Here is a 14,082-nt window from a genome sequence, read left to right on the forward strand (position 1 = left end):
ACAGCAACGGTAAGTGATAACATTATTTATACCTTCAGCATGTAAAGAACACGTATTTAAAAACCGGCAGCTAGAAATTCTATGACAGCTCCTGAGACAAGTTACCCTATGCCCTACATTCACTCCATGCCAGTGACGACCAGTCTGAACAGTGACACACAAGAGTAAAAACAGTGATTTACTGTGTGCAAGTCAGAGAGCACTGAAAAAGTGACAAAACTGATGTTATTAAATGACAAAACGTATTTCGAAGCTTTATTTAAAAATCTCTCACTGTTCATTATCAAAGTTACAAGATTGTTTGCATACCAATAGACAGACTGTAAACATAGGAAATTTTCATTAAGGAAAGATGGGTTTACTGTAATTTGATCTTTTACAAAAATTGCTGCAAGTTATTGATAACAGAATTTCTCTTTTACTTTCTTAAGTCTGATTCTCTTGAAAATTAAACCAATGTTTCCACTCCCTCGAGCTAAAGTTCAACATGGTCACCTTAGGAAATACCCCTGTTTATTTGTTAATCAGAAATACAAATTGAGTGGCACATATTTCCATTTTCTTCTTAGGCCAGAGGTTTCGGCTTCATTATATTTTACAAGAAAACAGAAGACTCGCAGGGGTCCTGGGAAGCCTTTCATGTCGAAGCTGAGGTTTAATGACGGCAGTGGAGGGAAGCAGAGGTGATGCAAAGTAAGACCAGCCCGAGTGCCCTTATCAGACAGGGAATCTTTTTCCTGTTTGGCTCAAAGCGGCGTTTCTGGTCAGGTCGCCTCCACCGAACCTGATTGAAGCAGAAGGGTGACATGCTCTGGTAAATCCTGCTGAAAGGTGATTCCATTCAAGCCAATAGCCGATCCTTCAATCTGTTGGCTGTGGGATGATACTGATATGAAGAAAATTATCCGGATAGCTCAGATGTTCACTCAGCCACTGTAGAGGCGTTTCCAACATTGGCTCAATTCCATGAATCAACACTTGGTTCTGTTTTTCCCCATCTGTTCCAAGAAAGAAATCCAATAATAATCAATGTGACTCAAAATAGCTGAAGATAAAATAATCTGCCTTTTGAGAATCCTTAGTGAATTAGATAGATTTTACAGCTTCAACAGGCTAAACCTGGCCTGTCTCCTAAGCAGGAAATGTGGACATGCATGGAGAAAGTTCAGATGTTGCACTATGTATCACCCAAAACAGAAACCTGAGGGTTACAATGAATTCTGACAAAAATTCTGTTGCTATATATGAAAGTAATCATTCTTTCTTAATTACTGTGCTTACCTAAGATTGACGTTAATGAAACTATAGTGGAGAAAACAGCCCACTGTACCCACTGACCAAAATGTATTTTAGTTATACATTAAAAACTGTACTGTATGGCTGGTGTTTTGAAATCATGGGCACACGAAGTAGGTCAACACATATTTAAAATAAAAAAATAGATACATGAGTAGAAATCATCAAGAATAAGATCTGTTTACCTAAACATTTCAGGTAAATGTTTAATAAAACAGATGGGAGCTGTAGGTTAATTTTTAGTTGAGTTTTAGAGACATTATTGAAGAGTTCAAGTTTTAATGAGAAGGAACTTAGAGTCTGACTCAAGGATTTCTGTTTTAGAGTCATGAAACCTGATTGATTTTCGTTAACACCCATTTGCTAATTAAAAGGGTACTGCAATTCACACTTCTTTTAAATCAAACTGTATTACAAATGAAAGGTTCATTTTACATCTTTTACGATGATTTTGGTACGGTGTGCTGACGATCTTTAATGTAAACAGAAGCACCTAGGAAAAGAAAGGAAAACCAAACTCCTCTTTTGGAGGAAAACAAAGAACCTTCAAGAAAACTGTGTCAATTCTTTAGCACGATTCTTGGTTTGTCTCTTTTAGTCTCTTCAAAATACAACATTTCAACCTCTCAGCTTCCTGGAGACAGAAGACAAGAAAGAAACAGGGAATTCATGGAACCACATGAGAGGGAAATACCCTACTTTCCCCCTTTCACTCCATTCGAAATGACTTTCACATGCCTAGTGCTCTACTGTCTGGGCAAGGTGGGCTGATGGACACGGTGACAGCGCCTGAAACAAGAGACTCTTTTAAAGAAACATTCAGACTTCCTGTTAGAGGCAGCGCGCGGTCCTGGGACGTGACAGTCAACTGACCATGAGAGAGGATGATGCAAAAGCATGACAGAAAATCAGTTCCCCAAACAGCCAAAGAGAAGTTCCACACCTCTATTACCCCAAAACTCTGAATTGCTGTGTCATAGATTAAAACAATTTTGGAAAAAAGACATCACCTCATTACGCTCCTAACCTAAACAATGCTTCCATTGTTTTGTATGCTGATCTTTGCTGCATCTATGCATGCTTTTTACAGAGCTGTGACCGGGGCTAATACAATGATCGGTTTCTGTAACGACGACTATCATCTTCAAATAGAAGACGAGGCCAGATACAGGACACTAGAGAAAGCAGTGTTTAGTGCTTTGAGAAGATTTTTAAAATGTTGGTATTCAAATGGATACACCCTCCACTATCTGGAATGATTCATTCTCTGTAATTTCTGGACTGCCAAATTTTACTGTATTAAATCTTTCTTAGAATATTTGAAAACATTTCCGGTGTAGTTCTCTTTATATTCTTATTACATATTTCTTTGAAATATTTTAATATTCTCAGAATCTTCCTCCTACTTAGCACTGAGTCAAAAACGAAAGAGCAGTGGTGTAAGAGTAAAAGTTCCTTATCTGCAAAGTTTTTCCTTGGGCCAGAACCACTTTTGGATATTCTGAAACTAAGTAGAAGAAACAAGTCATGGCTCAGTGTCCAAAATACTGCGCCCGAAGGTTTTAAGTGTGGGAGCAAATGCAACATGGCACACTCACGCACAGAGCATCTGGAAGACAAAGGTCCAACGCTGCTACACAAAAGGATATTTGGAGTTCAAGTTATACAACTGAAGTTGCAGAACATAATAAGAATGATTCAAATACTCTGTACAACAAACCAAATAAATCACATCACCTATCACAAACCTTAATAGACACCATTGATTCTCTGCTTTAAATTGGGGCTGCTTTAGATCCGCAACATAAAAGGGTCACTAACTACATCTGACCAACGAAGGAAGTGGATCTAGCACCATCGTGTCCTTCAACGCAGTCTCTCTCCTATTCGTTGCTGTACCCCCGGTGCCTACCACGGTGCTCGGCACTTAGGAATCAATCAATAAACGTCTGCAGGGCGTGTGCAACTTTGCTGCTGGTAAAATACACTGCCAAAATCAATTTTTTAGAACAGTTTTTGATGGCTAGCACGACCATGTGGAAGAACCCTACATACAGACTGCTTTGGTGATTAAAGGAAGAAAAAGTCCACGTTTCCAGACCAGCCAGGTCTATGTGCTATCACCTAAACCCATGCTACCACGAGTGACAAAGCGTGACTGCACTGCTGGGGCAGAGATAAGTTCCCCTCACCTCTGTAGCTCTTCTGGCTGGTTAACAAGCTCAAACAATGTACGGTAGATTAGCAGGAGAAAATAAATTTAATATGTAAATTAGGGGAATTCACATAAAACATTAAAACTCCAAAGACAGTGAGGTAACACTGCGTGTATATAACATTTTTGAACTGAGGAGAAAAGGAGGGACAGTATTAGATTTCAGAAGTGAGAATGGGTGATTTATAGGAGGCCAAGGAAGCACATGGCAGCCAGTTCTCGGTAGGCAACTCAGAGACAGCGGAACACGGCAGGGCTGGGGCGGGGTTATCTACTCTAATGCCCTTGGTCTTCCTGACCAATGCTGGGGTGTAAATTCTCCAGGTGATTAAGTCAAGGCCCCCTTCCTAAAGCAGGAATCTAAGAAAAAGTTGGGGGGAGTAAAAAACACTTTCTGAGTTTGCTGGGCTTTACTGACTTCAGTCTGGAACAATCTGTATGCCAGGGTGGCACACTGTGGGCATGCTCGCTCCCTACCCCCACAATACATTCTGGCAGTGTCCGAGAGGATGAAATGGAGCAGTGCAAAATTGGCAGATGTTTCTTTTTTCCCTGACAGTAGAAAGGAAACACTTGATGATATTGCTAAAGTAAATAATGTTTTTGGTAAATATGTCTTTCTGTTTCAAAATGTGAGTCTAGAATTTAATACTTGGGAATAAGAAATATGTCACTACAAAGCAAATGACTCAAGAGAAAAATGTTACTCCACATTTCACCCACTCAGATTTTTTTAGAAGTTAGTCTGATGGTTTAAAGTAGGCAAGCGTTGAGACAGTAAGTGAACTAGTTCTACATGAAATTCTCTCTTACAAGGCAATTTTGGGGTAACTTTGATTCTGATATATTTTCAAACTTAGAGAAAAGTTGCAAGGATAGTATAAGAAATTCACCTTCACCCATTAACAGATTATATTTGCCCCATTTATTTTATCATTCTGAATTATTTTCTGATTTGAGAGTAAAGTGGAAACATTGAGCCCTTGACCATTAAATATTTTAGTGTATACTTTCTATTTTCAGAATAAAAAAGTTTAACTTTAATGTTTAATCCTCACCTGAGGATATGCTTATGTTACCACTGGTATTTAACTAATTATTAATAAGGAAAGGGGAGCAAAGGGACTTAGACACTGAGCTTCATAAACAGAGGAGCATAAGCCTACTTGGTAGCCAGGAAGCTACAGCTCCACACTCCAGGGGACCACAGCACTGTGCTCCGCCAAGGGGATTAACTCTCCTCCCTTCCCCCACTCAGGTACCAGACTGTTGGGGGATGCAGAGGGAGAAGCTTGACCAAAGAGGCCTGTCAGTCTAACTAGGGGGTATAAATCCATCCAAAGCCCAGGAAAACATGGGAAGTTCAACAGCAAATTTGAAAAAGCTTCTGTTATTTTCTAAGCTCAAGCTAATATAAACTCAGAATACAAAGAAGTTCTCTCTCTCCCTCCTGCTCAACCCCAGGTCACCTGTACTTGCCCTATGCACTCACACATCATCTCTCCATAGCCATGTGGCCTTAGCAGTCACGTGGCCAATGGCCATGTGGCCTCCACACACAGGCTTCAGGGGGAAGCCTAAATACTGCAGCACAGCAATGGGCTGCAGCTGGAAACACATGCTACGCCAGCTGCATACAGGACTATTCTGTACTTTATTTAATACAGGGCAGAGGCCTTCAATTCTGGCCCTGCTGAAAACCAGACTGGACCTTTTCCACGGTGAGACGGACAGAGATGGGACATTGGGAAGTCAGGAGGGGGATCCCCTTACTTTTACATCATCAATAAAGTTTACCACGAAATCCCATCCTCCCATGTGGGTCTCAGGAGATTCTTTTCCACGTGAAACTGCAAGAACTTGTTTCCCACCAATTACACTTAAAGAGAGGAAGGGAGGGAGAGAGAGACAGGGGGAGAAACATCGATGTGAAGAAGAAACATTGGTCAGTCACCTCCTGTATGCGACCTGACCAATATCAAACCTGCATCCTAGGTATGTGCGCTGACTGGTAATCAAAGCAGCAAACTTCCCGGCTACAGGATGATGCTCCAAGAGCTGAGCCACTTGGCCAGGGCAAAATACAACATTTAATATTGATATTGGAGGAATCAAAGTTGTGCCACCCTAAAACTGCCCTTTTGGGGATACCGATTTTAAGCTAATTATTAAGAAACAAGACACAGCTTGGCTGGTGTGGATTAGTGGATTGAGTGCTGGCCTGAGTATCAAAGGGCCGCTGGTTTGATTCCCAGTCAGGGCACATGCCTGGGTTGTGGGCCAGGTCCCCAGTTGGGGGTGGGGAGGAAGGGACAGGAAACCACACATTGATGCTTCTCTCCCTCTCTTCCTCCCTTCCCTTCTCTAAAAATAAATAAATAAATTCTTTAAAAAGCCAAAATTCATAAGACTCAGAGTGGTTGACCCTCCCATTTCCAGCCCCAAAGAGTCAGATGGAAAGACCTGCTCCAAGAAAGACATTTTAGTATACTCACCTTAGCTTACTTTAGGACAGGAAGACTCCAAGCAGAAACCACCCTCCACCCTGTCGCCCTCCTATTCTGAGTGGCCTGGCAGAAATGCATTGGGCATTCTTTTGCTGCCAGTTAATTGTCCGTTTTAATTTTTAGAATGTAAGACCACCGTTCCCCTCTTTTCTCTTTTGTCCAAAATAACATATATACTCAAATGTGCCTTGTTGTCTTTGGAATTTTCATGCTGATGTGAATTCTCCATGTGCATGCACTAAATTTTCATTTCTCCTGTTAATCTGATGTATGTTATTTGAATTATTAGCCCAGCTAGAACTTTGATGGTGAGAAAAGTATTTTTTGTAGCTCCCACAGTATAATACATACTATTATGTAATAATTTCAAATTTTATCAATGATCCCAATTATTTTTACTTCAGGCTAAGATCTAGTACAGAAACCACACACTGCACTGAATTTCCATTTCTCTATACTCTGGTCATTCTTAGTTATTCTTAACCTTGACAATTCCAAAGAGTACATGTATGTCATTATTTTATGGAATGTCCACATAGCAACTTTTAAAACTAATTTTTCATCTTCTAAATACAAAAAAGTCACTCATAAATCCTTTGGGTTTGTGATTTAAGGAAAAGGACAGAAACAAATGTCAAAGAAATGTTTTTCCTTTACGTAGAGATGGAATTCAATTCACTTAGATCATGTATCAATACAAAGACTATCACAATAAAATTTCATTTCTTACATGTATCTCATTTATAAATCCAAGAATTATGAAATAAGGTAAAATAAAAATGTACCATAGTTCTGTATTATCACCAATATCATCATAAAAACAAACTCAATTCTAAACTAGCATCTACTTTAAAGTACTTTAAGAGTTGTGGGACAGTTCAAGAAAAATATATTCACAATGATTTTGGTCACATAATTAGAATGGTAATAACTACACATAAAAGCAAAAAGGAAATTCACATTAGCCACACAAGTCATTAATGACAATTATGAACATAAAACAATTATGGTAGCTTGCTATGTACATATAGAAAATGACACCTGCATATGTGTGAATATACACATACATATACACACATGCACACACACAGTGATACAATAGCATAAATGAGACACGAAGGAGAAAAGGCCAGTTGTGCACTGACAGCTAACCAGGAGCTATGGAGACGGATGGACTGGAAGGCGGGCAACCTGAATTCCAACTCTGGAAATGAGGAGCTCTGTGCAGGCCTCCTATCTCTGAGGGGTTTTCTTTACATATAACATGAAGTTGTCTCTCTAGACCCCATGATTTGCAAATCTGGCTGATGATCAGAATAATTTGGAAAATTTTTAAAAATACATGAGCTGGATGCTTCTCCACATCTTCTAAATCAATCTCTGAGGTCAAGTTTGCTTTTAAACGGTCCCCTGAATAAATTTTATGATAATAGGAATGTAGAGTTTTTCTTCAAGCAAAGTGTTAGCAGAAACCCAATGCATAACACAGGCAAAGGGCAGGCAGCCTGGGTTGCTGCGGGGTTGAGCCGGTCTCTGCAGTCCTGCTGCTCACCGACTTCCAGCCCTGGCGGTTTCTGACGTCACTCCGTGGGTCAGCTGTAAACCACCGATCCAGTGGAGGATCACGACTGTGCCATCCAGTTCTAGCACAAAATTCTGTTAGGCCTACACAGCAACATATTTCTTTCAGAATTCGAATCAACATAATTCACTAGTTTTCAATTAATAGGCAAGTCACTTAACCTTCTGAGTCTGTTTCCGCCTCTGATAATGTGGATAGAGAATTCTAATCCTCAGAGTTGCATGGAGGATTAAACAGCATATCCAAGTAACAAAGTCAGCACAGGGTTTAGACACAGTAGGTATTAAAAAAAAAGTGAGTGACTCTTCCTCATTCCTCCCTCCTGCTCACTCCCTAAGAAGTGTCAAACATGTTATTAATAGTGAAGACAGGTCAGTTTTTAAAAGGTCAGGGTTTAGTAAACAACAAGTAGACCTTCATTGTAATTCTGTTCTTGAACACAGAGTTAGAGAATAGTTTTACTGCTAGTATGCAAAAAGCTGTGAGACTCTGGCCTTGTGTTAATATACTTGTATAGTTTGCATATTATTATTCAGTATGGCACATAAATTTTATGAATGTGTTAAGAAAAAAAAGAATGCCAATAACAAAAATCCAAAGACTCAAGCATTATGCAAACAAAATGACTGACATTTAAAAAAATTCCTTAAGCACCGTAAACCCTCTGGATTAAGCTGGCAGTGCTCTCAACATGTGCATTCAGCAGAGCACATCATGACAAGTCAGATGAGCCCTACTGTACTGTGATTATGTTGCTTAACAGGCCTTCCATAGGTTTTTTTTTTTTCTTTTAAATGAAAACTTTCTGGGGGAAGAGGTGGTACTGACTTCCAAAATCTTTGCTATAAATTTCAAAAATATCATTATTTGAGAACTCACATTATGTGATGCATCTGTCTTTTGGAGATGTCTATTAGCAATGGCTCAGTCTTCCCCAACCCAATCTATAACACATTTAATCCTTATTTTAAAGCTACCTTTCAACAAGGAATATGACCTAAATGTCTTTAAAAAGAGGTCACTTGAAATTCTAGAGAGATGCTAAATATGCAAAATCTCTATTCCAAGGGAGCTAAAGAAATAGCTGGTATATGTTCATGGGAAAATGCTTTTAATCAGAAAATTTCAGTTTAAATAAATAACTTTCTTTTTTAGTTCACACTCGTGAATATGCAATAATAGAAATCTAAGACCAGACACTGTAACTATTGTTTTTAGCTTTGTGGCTTCTCATTTACATTTTATATGATTCAGCAGAAAATGACTTGATTCACTCTTTTGGAATGCACAGTGCTGAAGGTAAAACTTCTAAACAACACTGAATACTTCTGAAAAAAGTTTAAAGCAAATCAAGAGATGAGCCGTTTGGTTACCACTGGTCTGAACAATTTTGTTCTGTCTGACAAATTCTTTAACCTCTGATATGTTCATTAGTAAAACGCCAACTAATTGAATCCATCGACATGAAAAACCACAGGCTGAAATGTGAAGTGCATACATCATGTTGAAGGATTTTGACTCAGCCTCAGCGGTAATAGTCAGTGAGGTCAGGTCAAAGAGGGTTAAACCAAGCCAGGATATAGCCAAAGGAATACATCAAACGCTGATTTTAAAAGGGCAATTAATCTTAGACAGAAATGCTTCCTGGGGAATGAGATCTCAATCTTAAGAGCACACTACATGATGTAGCAGTAAAAATGAACATATACAAGCTTACAGAGCTTTTATCCTATGATCACAAACAGAAGGAGAGTGCTGTTTATCAGGGAAATACAAACCCATTTAAAAATACTTACATTAACTTCTTCCGGAGCTATACTCACCAGTACAGGTCTTAATGAACATACAATATCACAGTTAATATATGCTACATATCTCTTTCAGTGTATATACTTTATATATTTTTTACTATGTCTGCCTATAATATTTCCAGAGCCTCGACTCTTTAACATTTTATACAAGACTTTCAAAACATGGCCATGTTAATTATTTGACTTCTGCTTACAATCTCTGTATTTCTTAATGAGAACATAAACCAAAATTTACACTAAAAAACAATCCCATGTAATTAGCTATAATTAGAAATAGAATACTGTATTAAATTAAGTGATTATTAAGACCATTTAAATAAATTAAAAGCCTCCTGACAAAATAAAAATGTGGTTAAAAGTTAGAAATTAAAACTTGAAGTTCATTTTCTGCCTTTTCCTCCAATACAACTTTGAAAATACAGATTCAAGTGTTTTGTTCGGCTACGATAAAATGACCCAGTAATTCTAGTTGGGTATAATAGGGCCCACTAATTTTTGCCAAGTGTGAATAGCAGAATAGTTTCATTTAAAATATGTGATAATTAAGATGTTTACATATGGCCAGACTGAGATTGCACAGGACTTACTCTAATGAAGAGATGACTAGCTTGTAATCGCCTGCATGTGTTACTATTTTGCTAGGGGAACTTTGTTTTTAGTGCTAAATATGAAATACTAATTGTGCCAAGTGTCTGTTCCTCCTTTTAAAAAGCCATGTTAACTCATTTGACTTACTGAGGTTTAGGTACAGAACAATAATTGAATGAAATCAGAGGCATCTTCTGACAGGTCCAGTGATTTCATCTTCATTAATGGAGAATTTAAAAAATAATCACTTTGTTATTTCTTTGATTTCAGAAGACATAGGTCAATCACTTAAATCATTAACAGATTAAATCATTAACAGATTCTGGATTGCCAGTATTAGCCCATGTTACCCATGTGTTGGGACAAAGCACAGAGATGAAGGGAAAATAAAGCAACCAAGGCAAAGAATATGATTCATTTTAGTTTTGGACTTTGATGACATAGGATCAATTCAAGAAAGAAAATATAATTATCAGGTTAAAATTGAGCCTCACCAGTTGCTTTTGTCCAAACTTGAGTACAGAGGATCTGTGCTCATGAGGGCTACATTTGAAGAGCTTCTCGAATTCCCACTATGAATACTATTGTCATTTTTGTAAACACGAAACATGTGTCCCATGAGGAAGAAACATGATGAAGAGCAGAGAGTGTGAGGATGAGACTGAAAGGGTGAGGCCCCCACTGGAGTCCCGTGACCTAGTCCCACATGTTGGGCTCCCTATAGCTCAGCACAATTACAAAAGGGCCTTCTGCCCTGGCTGGTGTAGCTCAGTGGATTGAGCGCGGGCCTGCGAACCACACGATCGTGGTTCGATTCCCAGTCAAGGCACATGCCTGGGTTGCAGGCCAGTTCCCAGCAGGGGACACATGAGAGGCAACCATACATTGATATTTCTCTCCCTCTCTCCTTTCCTTCCCCTCTAAGGATAAATAAATAAAATCTAAAAAAAAAAATAACAAAAGGGCCTTCTTCCAGGGACCTTCTTCTGAAGAGCTGCAAACTTCAAATACATGTGCGCTGTTGCTCAGTCTTCAATGAAAACTTTCACTAGCAGCAACAGTTTCGGACCTCTACCCATAAGACTTTTACCTTTAATATATTTTAACAAGTAAATGATAACAGAGCTGGCCACAGTAACTATGGAAATAAACTTAGTTTATTTCTTGCTTAACAGAGCCATACTTCTGGCATTTCTAATCATGTCCAAAAGTTAATTTCTGAAGAAAAAGTAACTGTCATGGAACTCTTGCCATGATCTAAGGTATAAGCAGCTACAATATCAGTTTATATTCAGAGTTCACCATACAGTTACACCTCTGTGCATAGGCTGGCCATCAACCAGTATCTTTCTTTGCAAAGTGAGTTTATCAAAAAACCAAGACAAGAAAAAACATTTACTTGTGAAAAATACTGCCAAAACCATAATAAAATAAAAAAGTTAATTGTAAAATCTTGAAATAATATGATTATAAAATCTCATTTAAACAAACTTTTCATTCATTTAAACCTTACAACCATCCTCCATCCTATAAGGCAAGTATTAGGAAACACCCTCATTTTTTAGATAAGAAAACTGGATGAAAGAAAAACAAATCCCACTGAAATGATATTCCAAATCAAAAAGTGTGAAGGTTGAAAGGGTTACCTGAAAGACAAATTCTAAATGAATGAAGAAAAAAAAAGAATGACTGAAATTGTAAAACCATTACTGTTCTTCCTCCCAAGCCCCAGTTCGGATGACGTTTGGAGATGTGCAGGTGTCCCGTTTTGGTGGGATGAGTTGTGCCACCTGAAAGGCTGCCTCCCTGGGGGACAGCACAATCATGCCACCAAAAGTGACTGCTGCTGGTCCGAACCTCAAACGGAAGGATCTGCCTTGGATGAGTAACATGAGATTTAGATATTTCTTTGCTCTAATTGCTTTATGTCTGAAAAAGTTATTATGACACCAAACAGTTAATTCATTTTACAGACACAATCTAATCTTGTTATAGGCAAAGAGGATAAATGTGACTCTATCGTCTTTTCTTACTTTTTGTAAAAACTATTCTGACTTTTCATTAGGCATATAAAAATAAAGCAATACAAGTCAGAATGCCTAAAAGGAGTATTACGGCTCCCCTGGCCTAAAGTTGTTAAGATTATCTTTCAATGTGCTGACCAAGCAAAAAATAGATCAAACTTAAGTCACTTAGTTCCTCAGTACTTTCCCCACATTTCTGACCTTACTGAAAATGTTCTGTATATTTATAGGAAATACACAGAAATTTACGGCTTGTCCATCAGTAAAGAGAGTAGGGTCTTTTAGATCAAATATTACCCCTTAAAAACCAGCCCCTGGGTAACTGGTGAAGGAATCTGCCTCTACCACGGTCAGATGGTGTATGAGCTGCTTCCTTCCTTTTCATCTAGTTCGTGCTTGCCTTTACAGCTCATTCTTCACTACCTACTCCAGAGTGGATAAAACAGAAATTCTATGTGCCTCCTACTGTTCTTTGCATATCTCTATTCCTATACATATCACATCTGTGCATCTTTCTGTCCACTCCAACTGGACCAAAGTTTCTTAAAAGCAGAGACTATGTCTTAAGACATCTTAATATCCCCAGTACCAGAAATTGAATGATGAATAATGAAATCTACAACACGAACTGGAAACCAAAAACTAAAATGGTGGTTGGGAAGGGTCTCAAACTATGTAAGTTCCCACAAAGTAGGGCAGAAATGGAAAAGTAAAAGGGCAAGTGGCCATAGGACTGTTATTTGTTGCTAAGAGAGATGCAGGGAATCTTTACTAATTTGCCATGGAATGTAAGCCTGTCTTTATACATACACTCCATTCTGAAATATCAGTATGAACTCAGGATTAAAATAGCGTAACTGTTACAAAGGACTGACCAACTGGGACTTTGAAATAAATTTATAAAAGCATGAATAGACATTTTAATTCTCATAAGCCTAACCTATTAGGTTTTATGCATTAGAAAAGTGGGAAATGAAATATGACTAGGCAAAGTTTACAGTTGTTTTGTATCGTTCCAAGTTAAAAAAAATTAAAAAGCTATGGGTTTTAACCTTTGTTGGTTTTTCCTGGTACACTGTTTTTAATAAGCAAAGGAAAAAAATAGTTTACTTCAGGTCTGGTACAGAAGCCTAGCTCTCTGAGTCATTTAAGTTAAAACTGACACCACAGAAAAAACTTACCTGAGCTCACCTTTGCTTACTTCCTGTTACCTCTAACTTGGGTAACTCCTTCAGTCACTCATAAAACAACAACCAAAGAAACACACAAAGCACCTCCAGTTGCTCCACAAGAGCAGTGACCTGAAGCACGTCCTCACGACTATTAGAACCTTCTACCTTCATGTGATGAAATGAAGGCAAAATTCCTTCACGCTGAATCATTTCTTTTAAGGAATAGCAGACAATGGTGCCATGTAACTTTTAAAAAGTACTTTCTCTATTCATCATGTGATGACAGCCAATTCCTATCCAAACACACCCAATCTCAAAGTCTTTTGCTTTCAACCTAAGCTGGGTGCAGATGTTTCAAAATGCTTCTTCATGTTTAACAATGCCACAGGTGTCCTGAATAAGACAGTAAACAGTTCTTGACTGAAATGGTGACTTGTTTTGGATATTCCCCACAGATCCTGAAATGACAGTTATTTTCCAATATGACGCAACAAAAGGAAGAGGCAAATAAAAGTTTTCCCAAAGATAAAATACTGGTGTTAGAAATGTGGCCTCCTCCTGGTAAAAAAGGTACAAACAAAAGTAGTTTGAAAGCATAGGTGCTATTTATATCATTTCAATAATGTGTGTGTACAGTGTGCATGTGAGTATGTGTTTCTGGATAAATACGAGCATCTGACAATTTGGATGCAAAGAAGACTGCCACACAAAGATATCCCACCTATAGCATCTGAAAGCACCAAAGAAGGAAATTTGAAGGAAAATAAAGGAAGTCATATTGTGTACTCTTCAGAAATAGATATTTCTGAAAATTTAGAAGAGAATAAAAATTTAGAAGAGAATAAAGAATCTTTAAAAGAATGGCCCGCTGCTTTGGCTCAGTGGAC

At 38.3% G+C, this 14,082-nt stretch overlaps 1 protein-coding gene across 4 annotated transcripts in view; it reads right to left on the bottom strand.

Annotated features, from left to right (window-relative positions):
• Nucleotides 1-243: 243 nt before the first annotated feature.
• Nucleotides 244-14,082, bottom strand: part of ATG5 (autophagy related 5) — a 125,658-nt gene continuing 111,819 nt past the window's right edge. For all 4 annotated transcript variants that reach the window (XM_037064963.1, XM_037064964.1, XM_037064965.1 and 1 more), the window contains one exon: nt 244-998. In XM_037064963.1, coding sequence (XP_036920858.1) covers nt 862-998 — 137 coding nt within the window. In that variant the 3' untranslated portion in view covers nt 244-861. The remainder of the gene's footprint in view (nt 999-14,082) is intronic.

Source organism: Sturnira hondurensis, unplaced genomic scaffold (genome assembly GCF_014824575.4).
Source record: "Sturnira hondurensis isolate 20B ecotype Veracruz unplaced genomic scaffold, ASM1482457v3 Scaffold0015596, whole genome shotgun sequence".
Lineage (NCBI taxonomy): Eukaryota > Metazoa > Chordata > Mammalia > Chiroptera > Phyllostomidae > Sturnira > Sturnira hondurensis.